A 19,120-nucleotide genomic window follows, 5' to 3' on the forward strand; every position below is an offset into this window, starting at 1 on the left:
AAAATGGATAACTGCTGGTTTCTTTTGTCATTTGCATCTTATTGCTAATAAGGAGCAATTAAAAACCAAGAATGCAGCTGTTTAAGACTTAAATAAGCAATGAGGGTTCAAAATCTTAACGAGGGAGATAACTAAAATGAAGCAGAAGTGTTTCTAGAGCAATTAGTGCTTCTTATTAAGCAATTGGGTTGGAACAAAAGCCTGCAGCCACTGCGGCCCTCCAGGAATGACTTTGCACATCCCTGTATTAGATATATTATCTTTTTGCATGCTTTAGCGACCACAACAATTTCATTGTCTTTGTGATCAATGGCAAATAATGCAACTAAACTAAATAACACAGATACCGTATATACTCACAGATAAGTTCTCCTGCGGATAAGTCGGGACTTGATTTTATCATATAATTTCTGGTATTTGATAATGTCGGTCATATAAATCGAATGCGGAAATCTCACACTATTGGTCCAAGAGATTATGATATGCTAACGGCCACCTGAGAAAGTAACCACAGAGGACACAGCCTTTTTTTTCTATGTATTGTGCCTACGTGACCACATGGTAATACCTGAGCTATTTTGAAGCAACGTTTGCACTGATTTATGTTTTTTGTATCTCACACCCTCATATACCTTTATTGTGAGAGCATCCCTTATCTACGATGGAGTGTTTGATCAGAAGAAAATATGAAGCTGGTTTTAAATTAAATGTCATTGAAGTAGCGAAAGAAATTGGTAACTGCGCTGCTGCAACAAAATTCAGTGTGTCTGAGAAACTGATGAGCGAGACTGGAGGAGGCAAGAAGATGTAAAACAAAAATATATAAGTGTCGCATTTTTGAATGGAAGAATAAGTCGGGGGCTGATTTTATTCTTTTGGGTTTCAAGACCCGACTTGTCCGCGAGTATATACGGTAATTAACAGAAAACAAAACAATAATTCATTCATTACATTTATATAGCGCTTTTCTCAGTACTCAAAGCGCTATCCACACAGGGAGGAACCGGGAAGCGAACCCACAATCTTCCACAGTCTCCTTACTGCAAAGCAGCAGCACTACCACTGCGCCACCTGTGAGGCCAAACCTTTGCTGTGACTGTTACTGTTTGCAAACTTCAAAACTGTGCTCAGTAATAAAGCAGACAGTCCATTGACCTACAAATGTCAACATCTAGAAATTTTCTGCATAAACAATTGGTCTAAGATTCTTTTTAGAGTCTGCTCCATACATTTTATTAAAATAGAACTTGAAACTATAACCTATGTTTCTGTGAAAAAAATAGCATTTGACATTTCAAATATTGTTTTGAAATAGCTTTGTTAGGGTAAAGGTTTGTCATTTTCCATATTTTGAAATATAAAACATTTCTAGTGTTGTTACTTGTAGGGTGTTTTCTTTATCTTTGTCGGGTTGGCAATATTTTTTTAGCCTAATGTCAATGTCTTGTTTTATTTTTATTATGACATGCATTAGTATAAGAAATTTTTCACATTTATAAGCTACAATTTTGGAACTTTTATGCGAGCTACAAAGAAAAATTCAAGTGGAAAATGTAGTGTTTAAGGTATTAATATTAAAAGTTTATCATCCTTGAGTGAACAGTGTTATTTTTATATAATTAATACAAATGACACGAACACTTTAGAGATGACAGATACCAAGTTGTTATGGAGACCCATGTTTTTATTATACTGTATATTAATTTAATTTGTTTTACTGGCTGACTTTCAGAGATTGCGAACAGAGAGAGAATCATTAAAGGAAACGATTGAAGAATTACGTTGTGTCCAAGCTCAAGAAGGCCAGCTCACTGCAGGTATACGTTTTTAAGGCTGATTTGTTATGTGTCTGCAGTTCCATTCTGTGTTTGATGTATTTCTGCATAGCAGTGGAATCAACATTTACTGAGCACTTTACATGGGTGCATTCCTATCATTCATTGTGCCACTCTAAATGCCAGGAACAAACCAATCAGTCAACTATTAGGTAAAGCTAATGGAGCACAAAGAGAGAGAAAATCAGCAGCGAAAATATATAAAACTAGCTGTCCCCTGCAGCTCCACCCATGTAGTGAAACAGGACAAACTTTAAAAATCAATTTAAAAATAAAAAAGTCATAATTTATATTGATAGCTTTTGTATCCAAGGGCCTCTTGATATACAGTATTTTTGGTGTAGCTATCAGGGACAAGAATGTAGTTGTGATCTCTTTGAAAAAAATGTAAAAAGTTGGCAAAGCATCTCTGGCCAAGCGGAAGGTAGTTACACTCCAACATCAAAAGTTGCCACTGTATCTGATCATGTTCAGCTCTAACACGACAGCGTCCCCCGCGTGTGGAGAAGATCACGTGGCAGTGATATCTCTGCCAATCAGCAGGTACCCTCTAAAACACACATAGCTCTGATCTCTCTCTCTCAGAAACGTCAAACGTTACTCCTTAACAGTCTCTAGACGATAATGTCTGCTGAACAAACAGGTATCGCTAGCTAAGCAGAGGCGAGGTACACTCCAACACATTTGATTTTTAAAGTTTGTCCTGTTTCACTACTACACGGGCAGAGCCCCGGGGGACAGCTAATATAAAAGAAATGCACCTTTACTTGTGATCAAAAGAGGTCAGCCTTTGGCATGTTTACTGCTTTAGTTACCTGCAAGATGTTTTTCAGTATGTGAAAGATTAAATTTGGTTTTGCAATATGAATAAATAATTGGTATTTTCACAGGTCTTGTCCCATTAGGAAGTCCAGAAACCTCTGACTCATTAGCAGCAGAAATAGTAACTCCGGAATTCAGGTACAATATTTAATTTACTTTATATTAATGTTTTGTTAGTTAATTGCTGTTTCAGAAGCTATACCCTTAAATCATTTATCTTCTTGCAATGAGAGTGCGTATTATTTACTATCACCTATTAATATTGAAGTACCTTCAACCAGCGTTGTCACCAGTATTTTTAAATGACAGAGCAGAGTAAGTGTCAGATCTCTACTTGAAAGCAGGAGGTGTCTTAACTGATAATTCACAGCTCCAGGAAGTCTGCATGTGAGGTGCTCATGGTGGAAGGGTCAGCTAAACAAATGACTTGAAACAGTCATAATGGCCCAGCTAATGGAATAAGAAGTTTCAGAAAATGAACTTACCTGTTAGTTTACATTGGCAAGCAGCAGTAGATAAGGCACATGGAATTCTGTATTCTATGAAGAAGTCTTAGGCCCTTCTGAAATAATGCTTGTAAAGCAGTAATTCCCTCAAAAATAAAGTCATGATTAGTTTTTACTAATCAAACAACTTCCTATCACAGTGTTTCCTTATCTTTTCTGTGCCCCACACCCATAGAAAACATTTGATTTATGTTCACCCCCCCCCCCCAAAAAAGTAGCATCACATTTCAAGATGAAGAAGTCAAATTTGAAATATTTGAACCACATACACTACTGCAAGAGAAGGAACTGAAATCAGAAAAATAAGCTTTTAACTCAGTGTATAAAACTGAAATATAAATTGAGCGTTTTACCTTTATAAATCTCAATAATCTTGTAAATGTGTACCCCGTAAAGCTTAGAGACTCGATTGACGATCCAGGGGTTAGGTTATCCAGCAAAGCATCAAGTGCCACAAGGAAATAACACACAATTAAAGGGTTTGGGGGATAATTGGAGACCCCGGTGAAACAAAAGGTGTCAGCGCACCACTAAGCAATTAAACCCAATCAATGAGCTTTGTCACCCAATAAAACCTGCACTGCAGCTCAAAAACAGATCCGCCACACAGTTTAAAATTGCTGCACTACTGCCACGTCCGCCAGCAGGAGAGATGGGCTTGAGTGTAAGCAGCAGGTATTGCATCCAATTCAGCATCTATTTCAAAAATGTCAAGCCTCAAAATCAGTGACATTTAATGATCTGGGTTTGCACAGAAATCAGTTCTGGTCTTCACTCTTCTCTATGAATCATTGCAAGTTCCAAGTTCCATTCCCTTAAAAAGTCAGGTAACACTGGCTGATTCTTTTCATATCACAGAACCGGAGCACTGAGTAATAAATGACCTGCAAACGACTGCACACTGCAAGACACCGATTGCATCATGATAGTCAGACAACGCACCTTCCTCAATTTTGACGAGTCATGATGCAGACTTCTTTGTTGTCGCACCCCCTGAAATGCCATCTCGCAACCCAGGTTGGGAACCCCTGCCCTAAAAAGTGTAGTAAACCAAATAAAACTTACTGTAAATTAACTTAATATTTGGTGTATTCACCGTTTGCCTTTTCTCAGCCCCACTTGTTTCTAATGGTCCTCTTCTGTGTTTAGGCTATATCCACACTACTATGTTTTTATTTAAGAATACAGATATTAGTTTCTGTTTTCATCTTTTGGACAATCTAACCCAGCCTTTTTAATTCCTAAAAATGAAGATTTTTATAAACACTCTGCAGCTCCATTTATCCCTGAAAACACCAGCTCTGTGTCACACTGTGGACGGGTACAAACACAGACATTTGAAAACACAGACTCTAATTGTATTCTGATTAGTTCTTGCTTATTGCATGGCCCTTCCCTGAATGCATCCTGCTCATTATGTCTCATTCCCCGATTGGTCACACTGATTGGTCAAGCCATATTCCAACATAGTGGACGCAGAGAGGTTAATTTCAAGGGTTCTACTGCTATGTGTATGCATCTCAGTTGTGTTTTGTACAGTTTCAGTGGTGCATACGTGCTCAAAAGGCAAATAACTATCCGGTCGCAACAATTTTGCAATACAAATTGGCCACTAGTGTTACCATGTCTTCAAGGATTTTCCCGTCATGCCTAGTGTATTGTAATTTATTAATTTATTGTATTATCCCTGGAGCAGCTTTTTTTCCCGTCGGTGATATCACACTTTGTGCTGCCTAAGCCAACCTCTATTATAGAGTACATCCACACTACTTTGTTTTTGTTTAAAAATGCAGACATTAGTCTCTGTTTTCATCTTTTGTCCACATGTTTTGAAAACATTCTTCAGAGCCAGTTATCTCTGAAAACGCCATTTCAGCTTTGCAGTGTGGACGGGTTAAAGAACAGAACATCAGAACAATCTAGATGAGAACAGGCCATTCTGCCCACCAAAGCTTGCCATTCCTATCCACTTAATTCTTCTGAAATAACATTAAGTCGAGTTTCGAAGACCCCTGAAGTCGTTCAGTATACTACACTACTTGGTCACTTATTCCATGTGTCTGTGGTTCTCTGTGTAAAGAAATATTTCCTAATGTATGAACATAACTTGCGTTTAATAAGTTTGAAATTGTGTCCCCTTGTTCTTGATAAACTCATTTTAAAATAAGAGTCTCGTTCTACTGGACTAATTCCCTTCATAATATTATACACTTTAATCATGTCACCTATTAATCTCCTTTTGCTTAAACTGAAAAAGCTCTTTGAGTCTGTTTTCATAATTCATCCCTTGTAGTCCCAGAATCAGCCTAGTTGCTCTTCTCTGGACTTTTTCGACTGCTGTTATGTCCTTTTTGTAGCCTGGAGATGAAAACTGCACACAGGTCTTCAGATGAGGCCTCACCAGTGTGTTATAAAGCTCCAGCAGAACCTCCTGTGACTTGTACTTCACACATCAAGGCACTATATAACCAGACATTCTGTTAGCCTTCTTAATGGCTTCTGAACACTGTCTGATCATTGTTAGCGTAGTGTCCACTAAGACTCCTAAATCCTTCTTGTAAGGTGTACTCTTGATTTTTAGATCTCCCATTGTGTATTCAAACCTAACATTTTTACTTCATATGTGTAATACTTCACATTTACTGACATTAAACTTCATCTGCCATAAATCTGCTCAAGCTTGTATGCTGTCCAAGTCCCTCTGTGATGATTTAATGGATTCCAGATTATCTGTCAGTCCACTTAGCTTGGTATCATTTGCAAACATACCAAGCTTGTTACTTATATTCCTGTCAAATTATTTATATATTAAAAATAGCTGCGACGCCTCTGGAACGCCACTCTTCAGCTAATTACTATAAGGTTCCTCTCAATACACCCCTCTGCTTGAAAATGTAGACTCTTAACTGTATTCTGATTGGTTTGTGTTTATTACATGGCGGTCCTTCTCTAGTTGCATCCTGCTCATTACAATGTCTCATTCCCTGATTGGTCATCTTTAACAAAACAAAACCATACTCCAACATACTGGACACAGAGGAGTTAATTCTCATGATGATTGTTGTGTTGCTTACCTGTATGCATCTAAATTGTGTTTTTATGTCTGAGTGTTGCATACAGTCATATGAAAAAGTTTGGGAACCCCTCTCAGCCTACATAATAATCGATGTCTTTAATTTCCTAGGAACATCTGAGTACTGCGGTGTTTTCTGCACAAAGATTTTTAGTGACGCAGTATTTAATTGTATGAAGTTAAATCAAATGTGAAAAACTGGCTGTGCACAAATGTGGGTCCCCTTGTCATTGTGCTGATTTGAATGCCTGTCACTGCTCAATGCTGATTACTTGCAACACCAAATTGGTGTGATGAGCTCATTAAGCCTTCATAGACAGGTGTGTCCATCATGAGATATAAAGGTATTTAAGGTGGTCAATTACAAGTTGTGCTTCCTTCCCTTTGACTCTCTTCTGAAGAGTGACAGCATGGGATCCTCAAAGCAACTCTCAAAAGATCTGAAAACAAAGATTGTTCAGTCTCCTGTTTTAGGGGAAGGCTACAAAAAGCCATCTCAGAGGTTTAAACGGTCAGTTTCAACTGTAAGGAATGGAATCAGGAAATGGAAGGCCACAGGCACAGTTGCTGTTAAACCCAGCAGGTCTGGCAGGCCAAGAAAAATCGAGAAGTGGCATATGCACAGGATTGTGAGAATGGTTACAGACAACGCACAGATCACCTCCAAAGACCTGCAAGAACATCTTGCTGCAGGTGGTGTATCTGTACATCGTTCTACAATTCAGCACAATTTGCACAAAGAACATCTGTATGGAAGAGTGATGAGAAAGAAGCCCTTTCTGCACTCACGCCACAAACAGAGTCGCTTGTTGTATGCCAATGCTCATTTAGACAAGCCAGATTCATTTTGGAACAAAGTGCTTTGGACTGATGAGACAAAAATGGAGTTATTTTGTCAGAACAAAAAGCACTTTGCATGGCGGAAGAAGAACACCGCATTCCAAGAAAAACACCTGCTACCTACTGTCAAATTTGGTGGAGGTTCCATCATGCTTTGGGGCTGTGTGGCTAGTTCAGGGACTGGGGCCCTTGTTAAAGTCAAGGGTTCAGATGAATTGAACCCAATATCAACAAATTCTTCAGGATAATGTTCAAGCATCAGTCACAAAGTTGAAGTTACGCAGGGGTTGGATATTCCAACGAGACAATGACCCAAAACACAGTTTGAAATCTACAAAGGCATTCATGCGGAGGGAGAAGTGCAATGTTCTGGAATGGCCATCACAGTCCCCTGACTTGAATATCATTGAAAAATCTATAGGATGATTTGAAGCAGGCTGTCCATGAAATTGAACTGAACTGGAGAGATCTGGTATGAAGAATGGTCAACAGTACCTCCATCCAGAATCCAGACACTCATCACAGGCTATAGGAGGACAGCATCTAGAGGCTGTTAGATTAGCAAAAGGAGGCTCAACTAAGTATTGATGTCATATCTCTGTTGGGGTGCCCACATTTATGCACCTGTCTGATTTTGTTATGATGCATATTGCATATTTTCTGTTAATCCAATAAACTTAATGTCACTACTGAAATACTACTGTTTCCATAAGGCATGTCATATATTAAAAGGAAGTTGCTACTTTGAAAGCTCAGCCAATGAGAAACAAAAATCCAAAGACTTAAGAGGGTTTCCCAAACTTTTTCATATGACTGTACATGCTCAAAATTCAAATAATTTACCAGTTGCTACAGTTTTGTGATAAATCCCATTTCCAGTATTGCCATCCCTACAAGGATTTTTCCACCAATACGTTCAGTGCACAGTGTATGCAAACAGCCATGTCATGTGTGTTTTTGGTTGTTTTGTAGTGGGCCACATCACATAAATGATGTAAAAACGCTAGGGTGGATGAAGATCATTTTTGTTTAAGCACTCCATGTTTAAAAGAAAGTATAATAGTGTGGGCAAAGTCATAGGCTGAATTCCTCTTTGAAGCCTTAGCCGTAAAATCCCTGATGTGGCAGAGCACCTATTGACAGATGACTATACCATTGGGATTAATAAAGTATCTATCTATCTATCTATCTATCTATAGGTGACCTTGAGAGTATATTGTAACCTCTAGGGGACACCACTGAGCCCCAAACCACAGACACAGCAATATCCAACAATAAAGAATTGTGATTTGGCAAAAAAGTCTTTTTACAATCCCCAGCAAAATGCACCATTCACAATCCTCCTTGTCCTTCCAAAAGAATATTTCCTACTGCCTCCCGACTCTTACTCAGTCAAAGTGAGACAGTGGGCTTTCTTATAAAGTCAACCCAGAACTGCTGCTGGTCTCCTGCCCAAGTTGTCCGGAGCACTTCTGGGTCATTTGGAAACCAGAACAGCGCGCTCTTTCTGTCCCCAAAGACACCTGACAGGGCTACGTTTCCAGACTCCAATTCCCATGCCACACTGCAGGTATCCTACACGGGCTTGGACTCAGGAAAAATGCCGCTTGTCATGTGAGGCAATAACCAGCTGCTGGTTATCCTGTTTGCCCAGTCCTTCCATCATGGCCTACAGGGCAGGTATGAGTCCTTCGTTTATCCCAGCCAGGATGCCTGTCTTTCCTTCCCGGCATCTACAATATATAAATTCTAATTATCTTGGAATATTGTGCCTTCTTAAACATAGTAATCTTTATAAAAATTGTTATATTCACAGAGCTTTGTCTTCATTGAATCTTTTACAGGGAGCGACTAATTCGTCTGCAGCATGAAAACAAGATGCTGAAGCTAAATCAGGAAGGCTCCGATAATGAAAAGATTGCACTATTACAAAGTCTATTGGAGGATGCCAACAGCAGAAAAAATGAATTAGAAACCGAGAACAGGTAGATAAATATAAAAATTATTCAAAGCATGAAATCACTAGTTTTTATTATCTTTTGGCCATTTCACAGTCATCCAGAGGTTGTTACATTCTCTAGGTATGATCAATATTGACTTGCTGTGTCTGCTTTACGTAAAACATTTGCTATGTATTCAAGTTACTGATAGTGTTTGTGTTATTGATCCACAAAAAATAGCCCATGGCAGTCAAACCATGCATCATTTATTTTTAAGGAGTTTGTTTTGTTGTTCTTATTTTCAGAATAGTCAATCAGAGGCTACTGGAAGTTCAGTCCCAGGTAGACGAATTGCAAAAATCTTTGCAAGAACAAGGGTCAAAGGCTGAAGATGTAAGTATTAATTAAACAACTTCCAACTCTTATAAATTTGTGCTTTCTTTTTAAGATTCTTCTACAATTCAGGGAGGGATTGCCAAAACATATTTAAATATTTCAGTTCTTTAAATCAGACTAAAGCAACTCTATAAAAAGTACGTGTTCCATAAGCACATGCCTTCAATTCCCAGACCAGTTTGATACAATGGGCTAGCATTCCATCCCAGGTTGGTTCCTTCCTTAAAGGATAAGTTGGGTATTTTTCAAGTCAAAGTTATTTCTTCACAAACATGGTATGTATGCATTTTTTAAAATTGTATTTTAAAGTGGTTAACTGATGTTATATATTATTTGAAATTGGAAAAAATTTAATTCTCACTTAGAGGGTCTGTGCAAAACTTTTCCAAAACCTGGCAGGATGTAATCAATAACATTTTAGAATAATCTTTTAAATTGAGGAAGTTTATTCTGTTTATTTGTTTGTTTGTGTATCTGTCCTACTTATTAAAGTTTTACTCTTTTGGCCTAACTCTCTTTCTCATGGGTGGAGGCTGATTTGATTCAAACCCTGTTTTATAAAATTTGACTTGCTTGTATGGAATGTTTTTTGATTTTAAATAAATTCAATAAAATGTTAAAAAAAATGTATTTTAAAGGAAAATTTTTAATAAATTAGTTTTCCATGTAAAAAAAGTTCATAGTCAGTCCTGGTGCTCTATAATGAATCCTATAGGCCACGAGGCACAAACTGAATATAAAAGCATAAAAATTTACCAAATATATCCTCTTTGAGATTCAGTGAAATAAATCGTACCTTCTGTTTTTCTGACGCATGTTTGTGACAATATAAGGGATTATTTTTTCCTCATAATCCTTGTGCTGTTTTTCCCCCCAAATTAAGGATGCACTTTCTATTCACTTGTGTGAGTTCTCACATACTGTAAGTACAGAAGTAAATCGAAACAAAGCCATCCATTTGGCGCGAACAGTGTTTGTGATTTTATGTATTGGGAGGAGTGAAAAGTTATTGTGGAAGAAGACAAGCCCTGAGGCAGTGTACACCAGGGATGTCAAACTCCAGTCCTGGAGGGCCGCAGTGGCTACAGGTTTTCATTCTAACCCTTTTCTTGATTAGTGACCTGTTTTTGCTGCTATTTAACTTCTTTTGAGTTCATTTTAATTGACTTATTTTTTAAGATTTGTTTCCCTGAATTTCTTCATCTTTCCTCTGAATTGCTTCACTTGTTTCCTTAAACAGAAATAAAATGTGAAGTGAGTGAGCCAATCAAAAGAGCAACTAATTCAGGGCTTCAAACGCCAACCAATTTCACTCCAATCAGTTGCTTAATTAGGCGCCGAGTCTTGTTGTTAATTAAACTCGTTCTTTAATTCCATGGTTTGTTGCTGTTCTTATTGCATACATTTTCAAAATGGTTGATTTTTTTTTTACTTTTCTAAGAGCACTGTTAAAATGTTTAGGGGACCTGAGCAGACCAGCATTCCCGAGACCGCCACCCTTTTCATTTTTAGATATTGTATAATGGTCTCAGTTTCAGTTCATTTTGTATCTCACTATTGTTTGGCTGCTAATTAAGGAAAAAGAAACAATTATTGGGGTCTGAGTCTTCAAGAGCAAGTCAGTTGAAATGAATTCAAAAGAAGTTAATTAGCAACAAAAACAGGTCACTAATTAAGAGAAGGGTTAGAATGAAAACCTGCAGCCCTCCAGGACTGGAGTTTGACATCCCTGGTGTAAAAAACAGCTGGTCTTCTTTTAAAACTGCTGAATCTCATAACATTGGAGTTTTCTTGTTTGATAGTGACATGTATAAACTATTTAATAATTTGTATACACTATCAGACAGACGTTTTAGAACCCCTCAATCTTTTCTGATTTTCTTCAAATGTAATCAGTTGAAATGCAATGAATTACCTAAAATAGTGAAAAGGTAAGCAGTAAACTGCCAGAGGTTTAAATTTAAATTTTAGATTAGCAAAAGCTGAAAAAAAAAAGGAAATTTTAGAATATTACAAATGGGCCTGCTTCAGAGAACAACGAATAGGTTACAACCTACAGATGTTCTGCAGCAGTTCAAGTAAACAAAGCCTTGTAAGTTGAAGCAAACAATTTAAACAGGTGTCTCAGCTTGTGTTGATTACTTAAAATTTTCTGTGTGTCTTAAAGCACAATTGGAACAGACTGTGTTACGACACCTTCTGAAGTCCTACTTGAACAATATGTCAAGAAAACTGCAATTGACAAATGAAATGAGGCAGAGCATTATTACCTTTTAGAAGTGCAGGCCTTTGCTTTGTTTTGCAATTTCTCTAAATGAAAGTGTCAGTCAGTCCAGTGGTGTCCTACACAGTCCAAAGACCATTGGAAACTGCTTGTCTTAACCCTCTGAAGGACTACTTGGACAATTTTCCACTGTATAATGGCAAGAAAACAGCAATTAACAAATGAAATGAAACAGAGCGGTATTACCCTTAGAAGTGTCGACCTTTCATTTAGAGAAATTGCAAACAAAAATCAAAGAGTCAGTGAGTGCAGTAGTGTCCTACATTGTCCAAAGACAATTGGAAACTGGAAGAATTTCTGATAGGAGGAGATGTGGCAGAGCCAAAGTCACAAGCCAATCAGAAGACAAGTTTGTGAGGGTCACAAGCATGCCAGATTACAGGCACCTCACAGCACAACAGCTTCAAGCACAGCTTAACAGTGTAGGATGAAAAAAGCAAGTCTGAGTTTCTACTGTGAAGAGGAAACTTTGGACTGCAGTTTTGACAGGGTGAGTGGCAGGAAGAAAGCCATTCCGTAAAGAACAGAACAGGGCCTTGAAATACAAGCTGTGGACTGCTGCAGACTGGAAGAAATTCTTATGGGCAGATGAATCGGGTGTTTGTACGCCGTCAAGTTGGTGACGGTGATGGTTCCTCAATGTGTGACACTAAGCGTCAAACATGGAGGAGGAAGTGTGATGGTTTGAGGTTCTTTTGCAGGAAGCAGAGTTGGTGACTTGCACAGAGTAACTGGTACTCCGAATCAAAAGGGTTACCACAGTTTAACTGTTAGTTAAGCAAAAGGTGCAGGCTACTTTGATGAATCAAAAATTTGAATACAATTTTCCTTGACTTATTTTTCCTTTTTATTTGCCATTGTTTGTTTATTTTATGCCTTGGTTTCATTAAACATTAAGACATTAAAAACTGCATGCATTTCTATAAAAACTGAGGTATCCTAGAAGTTTTGATCGGTGGTATATATTCACAAGACGCGGATCAGTACTCAGCAACTCTCCTGGCTTGAAAAATTGACATATTCACTATGGTTGTTATGCTTTATTCTCCATAGGGTTTAATTTAAAACGCCAGGACTGGCTATGTATTTTGTAAAAATTAACTTTAGAACACATTTTCACATACTGTAGCAAATCCATGTTTGTGAAGAAATAACTTTGACTTGAAAAATACCTAACTTGTCCTTTAAGTCTGATATTGATCACTAATGATGAGTGTAATGAGTTGTGCAAAACTCACTGTTCACAAAAAAATTGCCTAAAAATTTGGCGTTCCAGCAAAACGCGGGTCATTGACACGAGAAGAAAGTTGTTTATCTTTTGTATGGAAGTGTTGCTTTAATTCTACACAGAGTGCCTATCACTTAATATTTAAATAAAGATCTCTAGTTAAAAAATAAAATAAAAAATTACTGGACTCATTTCCTGTCACCTCAAGTCATTTTGTTGAGCCATCAGCCGTATGTTATCATTCTGGTTGTACTGCGGTGCCCACTTTATTAGTTACGATGACAGTCTTGGCGATTGTAATCCTAAAGTTGCATCAGATGCAGAAACGAAACTCTGAGCGGAATGGCGCATGAAGTATAAATGTCCTCAGTCAAGATAAGGCGGTTGCAAGGTAACAGTTCTTTGCTGGCCTTCCATGTATTGAGCTTTCCTGGGCAGAAGAAACCATAATGTGCACAACGGTGTATTTTTGTGCGTGTCTCTTTGTGGAAAGTATGCAACATGCCACATTTTTTTAAAAAAGCACACTGCACCTCACAGCAGTGATGTGAACAAGAGGCATAAACTGAAGTGATTGTAACTGTTGGATGGCAGATTACGTAGGTGCCTTACGCAACTGCAGAAATGAACACAGGATAACATGCAACTGTGAAGAAGGTTTTTAGTAAGCAATATGTTTTGTTTTCCACCTGATAGAAACCTTTAAAACCTCCAGAAAAATCACCCACAAAGCTAATTTTTGGCTTCAGCTTTAAGAAATATTATGTGAATTGAAACTTCCTTGTTTCACTCATCCCTACTGCTCATAATCCAGCTCTTTGATGACCTGTAATGGAAAAAGTCAGTCTGAGAATGAAGGACAAATCGCTAGCATGGCCACAGTCTGTTGCTCGGCAGAAAGAGGAAAATTGATTCTTGTCGACTTTCTTGGTTAAAGTATACTTCATGCAACATTCATATATTAATTTATATAATTAATTTTTCAGTTATAGATTTTTTAGAGATTATGGTGGCACACCAAATTATTCAATCCTCTTGAAAGTCATCCTAATTTTTTACATGACCAAAGATTTGTCCCCATATTTATCCGTTTAGTATTTTTAATGTGAATTTTTCTGCTCTAACAATCCTTTTCCAAAGTTCAATAAATCATTTTCTGTAGATACTAAACTGAAGAAGAAAAACTCCATGCCTAAGTATTCAAGCCCTCCACATTCATACTTTGTTGAGAACCCTTTTGCTGCGATGATAGCCTTCATTCTTTTGGGTATGTAAGTATGTCCGTGTTTTGCACATTGCTCAGGAGTGATTCTTTCCCCATTCTTCTTGACAGATTTAATAGAGGTCCTCTTGGTTGGTGGGATGGCACCTCTGGACATCAGTTTTCAAATAGTGCCACAGATTATCAGTAGGGTTCAGATCAGGGCTTTGACTCTGCCATTCCAAAACGTTTTGGCCTTATGCTTCGAGTCATTGGCATATTGAAAGGTGAATCTTCTCCCGAGCTGTAGGTTCATAGCAGACTGGAAAAAGTTCTCCTGCAGTATTGTGCTATATTTGTGTCCATCCATTGTCCCTTCAACTCTGACAAGATTCCCAGTCCCAGCACATGAAAAGCATGATGCCACCGCCACCATATTTCACCATAGGTGTGGTGTTTCTTCAGAACGGCCAGTATTAGTTTTACACCACACATACCTCTTTGAAGTCTGGCCAAAAAGTTCTATTGTGGTCTCATCTGACCCTAAAACCTTCTCCCACATCTTAACTGGGTCTTTCTCGTGCTTTGTAGCAAATACCACACATGCTTTATGTGGACCTTCTTAAGGAATGGCTTCTTTCTTGCTACCTTCCCATAGAGGCCTGTGTTATGGATTGCTATTAAACTTGTGGACCCCCACACCTACACTCCAGCTTCAGCCAAGGAGCACTGCAGACTTCTGAGAGTGACGGTCAGGTTTTTAGTCACCTCTCTCACCAGTTGATATCTTGCTCTGACGTTTAGTTTGGAGGGACGGACTATTCTGAAAAGAGTCTGGATGCTGTGATGAACCTTGCACTTTCTAATGATGGATCCAGCGGTGCACAACGGGACATTCAGACTCTCCGATAGTTTTTTATAGCCATTTCCTGCCTTGTGCATTTTAATGTTTCTCACATCAACAGAATGCTCCTTAGTCTTCATTTGTCCAGTGATTGTCCAACAAAGATGATAGCCTTATAAAGGGGGCTTTTTATATCCAGAGAGATGTAAAGGACTCACAAGTAGGACCTCATTACATTTAATTATGAGTGTCATGTGACTGTCACCTTTGTGTCATTTGTGATTCATTTGTCATTTGTGTAAACCTGGAGCTTCCAAAGCACAGAGATTTAAAAACCTATGCAAGCACTAACATTGGAGTTTTTCTTCTTTAGTTAATTATGAACAGAAATTATTTGGACTTTGTAAATGTATCGTCACAGCATAAGAGTTCACAATATATATACTGAATGGATAATTATGGAGACAAATCTTTGGTCATGTAGAAAATTAGGATGACTTTCAAGGGGATTGAATATTTTTGCATGCTCCTGTATTATTATCAACTAAATCATTATTATTATTAATCAGATCTTCCCTGGTTTTACTTTTCAAGGTCCATCATCTGATAGTGTAATAAATCTTTTGTTTCTGGTGTTTAGTGTTGTCAAGTAAAACAAAGAGCCAAATTTCTACTTCCTTATTTATGCACTCTTATAAAATGCTGCTTATTTGTAAAGCTAATGTTTTTTTTTCTCTTCATAATATTTTGTCTTGCATTTAACCATTAACTGTACTAACATGGTAAACTAACTAATTTTGTTAAATGGGTTTTAATTGTCTTAACTAAAATATATACTGTGTGAAATCAGCATCGTAGATCACCCCCTTTTAGGTTCAGGCTCAGAACATTTTGGTCACGCCTGGTACACTATCAAATAATTCTTTAGACAAATAGTTACATGGAAGTGCCATTTATCGATAAAAAAAGCAAGTCATTGTCAGAACATATGAAAATATAAAATTCTCTATTTCATCCATTATCCAACCCGCTATATCCCAACTACAGGGTCACAGGGGTCTGCTGGAGCCAATCCCAGCCAACACAGGGCGCAAGGCAGGAAACAAACTCCGGGCAGGGCGCCAGCCCACCGCAGGGTGCGCGCACACACACACACTCACACCAAGCACTCACTAGGGACAATTTAGAATTGCCAATGCACCTAACCTGCATGTCTTTGGACTGTGGGAGGAAACCGGAGGAAACCCACGTAGACACAGGGAGAACATGCAAACTCCACGCAGGGATGACCCAGGAAGCGAACCTAGGTCTCCTAACTGCGAGGCAGCAGCGCTACCCACTGCGCCACTGTGCCGCCCATTCTCTATTTCCACATTAAAAAATATGTATAGATGCAAATGACAATTACAACAACTTAGAAGCGATGTTAAAAATAACAAATTATTTCATAGTTACTTTATGACAATCACCAGTTGTTCTCTTCTGGACTTGCACACACCACAAGCCATTTCACTTCTCAGATTTGCATTGTGGTAACTGCTGGTGGCCTGCCACAAACTCATAACATCTGGATTACATCGGCCCTCAGTAGCAGTTTCTTATTGGTCCGAGCTAAAGGAGGCTCCTCACCCCTATAGGCCAAGCACACAGTGTTTCTGAGCACTACAAGCGGAGCACTTCCTGGTGATATGAGCTGAACTGACAACTCAGCCGCCAGTGTCCAGCACAGGACCTCAGCGTCCGCATTAGTTTTCCCTTACTTTCAGCTTTGTCTTTTTATTTTTCAGAACACAACTTGACTTATAAGCTGTGTGGTCAACGTAAATATTTACAGCGATGGAGCATTGCAGAAAGGCAATAACATGGCTTTTGAGTCAATCGGTGTTTAGATCTCATTAGTCTCACAGAGTCAGACATGTAATGCATCCATCTGAAAACAACCATGAGTGAATTGTGCTTAAATGTGGGTGGGAACAATTGGACACATCATTGGGTGTCATATTTGTAAACCAATCCAGCAGCTCATGAAGGCGGAGCTTAAAGTAGAGGCAGCAATATTTAAAACAGCAATCCGCAATGGTGCTCTTAACTACACATCCGACAGATAGCAAACCTGCACTTACAATAGGTAAACCTTCTATGGCTGTAATGTCTCCTAAGAAGACCTCCAGTTAAACATATGGGTGTCACGTATGCAGAGAACACATTGTATGTCACTCAGTCATTTTCTAACCTGCTTAGTTCTGGTCGTGGAGGGAGCTGGAGCCTGTCCCAGCTAGCATAGTGTGCAAGGCAGGAACAGACCCAGGACAGGTGCCAGTCCATTGCAGGGTGAACACACACACGCACTAGGGCAAATGCACCTAACCTGAATGTCATTGGACTGTGGGAGGAAACCAGAGCACCCAAATGAACCCACCGAGTCAGGAGGGAGAGCATGCAAACTCCACACAGGGAGGTCCCGAGACGTGAAACCCTGGTCTCCTTACTGTGAGGTAGCAGCGCTACCACTGAACCACCGTACCACCCACCGCATTATATGTGTTAAAAATAAACATTATATGTTGTAAAGGGAAAATCATTTTGTAAAAGCATATTATATTTTGACGTATAAAGGCATCAATGGGCTAGTGGTAAATGTAAAGTATGTATGTTGTCTCTGTCATTTACCATTGGGACTTCACAGTCAAAATTAATGTGTCAATATAAGATTCAAAGAAATTACAGCTTGCATTCATGAAAAGTTAAGCAGTAAAGTATGCATTCAAACTAAACAGTGTACCTTCACACCAAGTTTACTGAACTCACATTAAGTGTGTTAATAACAAACAGCCACAGGAGATGACAATTTCTGTAGTCCATACACCTAAAACAGGAAATACACCTAATGACAGTGAAGCGACTCTAGCAGAAACACAGACAAAGTCGCACAGCACCTAATGTCTCTTTTCACGACTAAACGAATAACTAAATCAAGTTAACTTTACTGTCTATTTAGAAATACCAAACATGCCATACCATAATATAGCTGCACCTATTCTCTAAACTCTTTATTTGTGATGTTATGCCACATAGTGATGCAGTAGTCAAAGTGACAGCAATATATATTAACGGTCAAAAGATTTAGATCACCCAAATTTTTCTTCAAATTGAATCCGTCGGAGTACAATGAATGACCTAAAATGATGAAAAGGTAGGCAGTAAACTGCCAGAGGTTTAAATTTACAGTTTAGGTTAGCAAAAACTGAAAAAAGTAAATATCAAAATATTAAAAATGGGCCTCCTTCAGGGAACAACTAATAGGTTACAACCTACAGATATTCTGCTGCAGTTAAAGTAAATGAAGCCTTGCAAGTTGAAGCAGACAATTTGCACAGGTGTCCCAACTTGTGTTGATTACTTAAAAACCTTCTGTCTGTCTTAAAGCAGAGTTGGAAGAGACTGTATTACTACACCCTCTGAAGTACTACTTGGACAATATTACACTCTATAGTGGCAAGAAAATGGCAATTAACAAATGAAATGAGACAGAGCATTATTTACCCCTAGCGGTGTAGGCCTTTCATTTATAGAAAATGCAAAGCAAATCAAAGTGTCAGCGAGTCCAGTAGTGTCCTACACAATCCAAAGGCCATTGGAAACTGGAGAAACTGTGATAGGATGAGTCCTGGCAGAGCCAAAGTCACAAGCCAATCAGAAGACAAGTTTGTGATGGTCACCAGCTTGCGTGATCATAGGCTCCTCACAGCACAACAGCTTCAAGCACAAGATGACAAAAGCAAGTGTCGGTTTGTACTGTGATGAGGAGACTTTGTCCAGTCTGCAGTAGCCAGTATTTCAAGGCCCTATTCTGTCCTTTAATGAATGGCTTTCTTTCTGCCACTCGCCCTGTCAAACCTGCAGCACAAAGTCTCCTCTTCATAGTAGAAACTGAGACTTTTTTTTTTCGACCACTATCTGCTTTTTTCTTGTTAGCATCAATGGCAACAAGAAGTTCCAAATTTTTTGTAAAGTAAATTGCTTTTGTTACCTAAATGACTCCCCTTGGTTTCCATAGCACACATTCAGTATTATTAGACTTCATGGTTGGAGGTCCCACTCAGTATCTGGAGCACACACTGCCTCAATTACTTAAAAAGACAACCCTTGGT

The 19,120-nt window shown here is 38.6% G+C and overlaps 1 protein-coding gene across 4 annotated transcripts in view; it reads left to right on the forward strand.

Moving 5' to 3' along the window:
• hook3 (hook microtubule-tethering protein 3) overlaps positions 1-19,120 on the forward strand; it is a 147,466-nt gene that overhangs the window by 99,843 nt on the left and 28,503 nt on the right. For all 4 annotated transcript variants that reach the window (XM_051929781.1, XM_051929777.1, XM_051929779.1 and 1 more), the window contains 4 exons: positions 1,733-1,817; positions 2,726-2,795; positions 8,921-9,061; positions 9,322-9,409. In XM_051929781.1, coding sequence (XP_051785741.1) covers positions 1,733-1,817; positions 2,726-2,795; positions 8,921-9,061; positions 9,322-9,409 — 384 coding nt within the window. The remainder of the gene's footprint in view (positions 1-1,732; positions 1,818-2,725; positions 2,796-8,920; positions 9,062-9,321; positions 9,410-19,120) is intronic.

This window comes from Erpetoichthys calabaricus, chromosome 7, assembly GCF_900747795.2.
Source record: "Erpetoichthys calabaricus chromosome 7, fErpCal1.3, whole genome shotgun sequence".
NCBI lineage: Eukaryota > Metazoa > Chordata > Cladistia > Polypteriformes > Polypteridae > Erpetoichthys > Erpetoichthys calabaricus.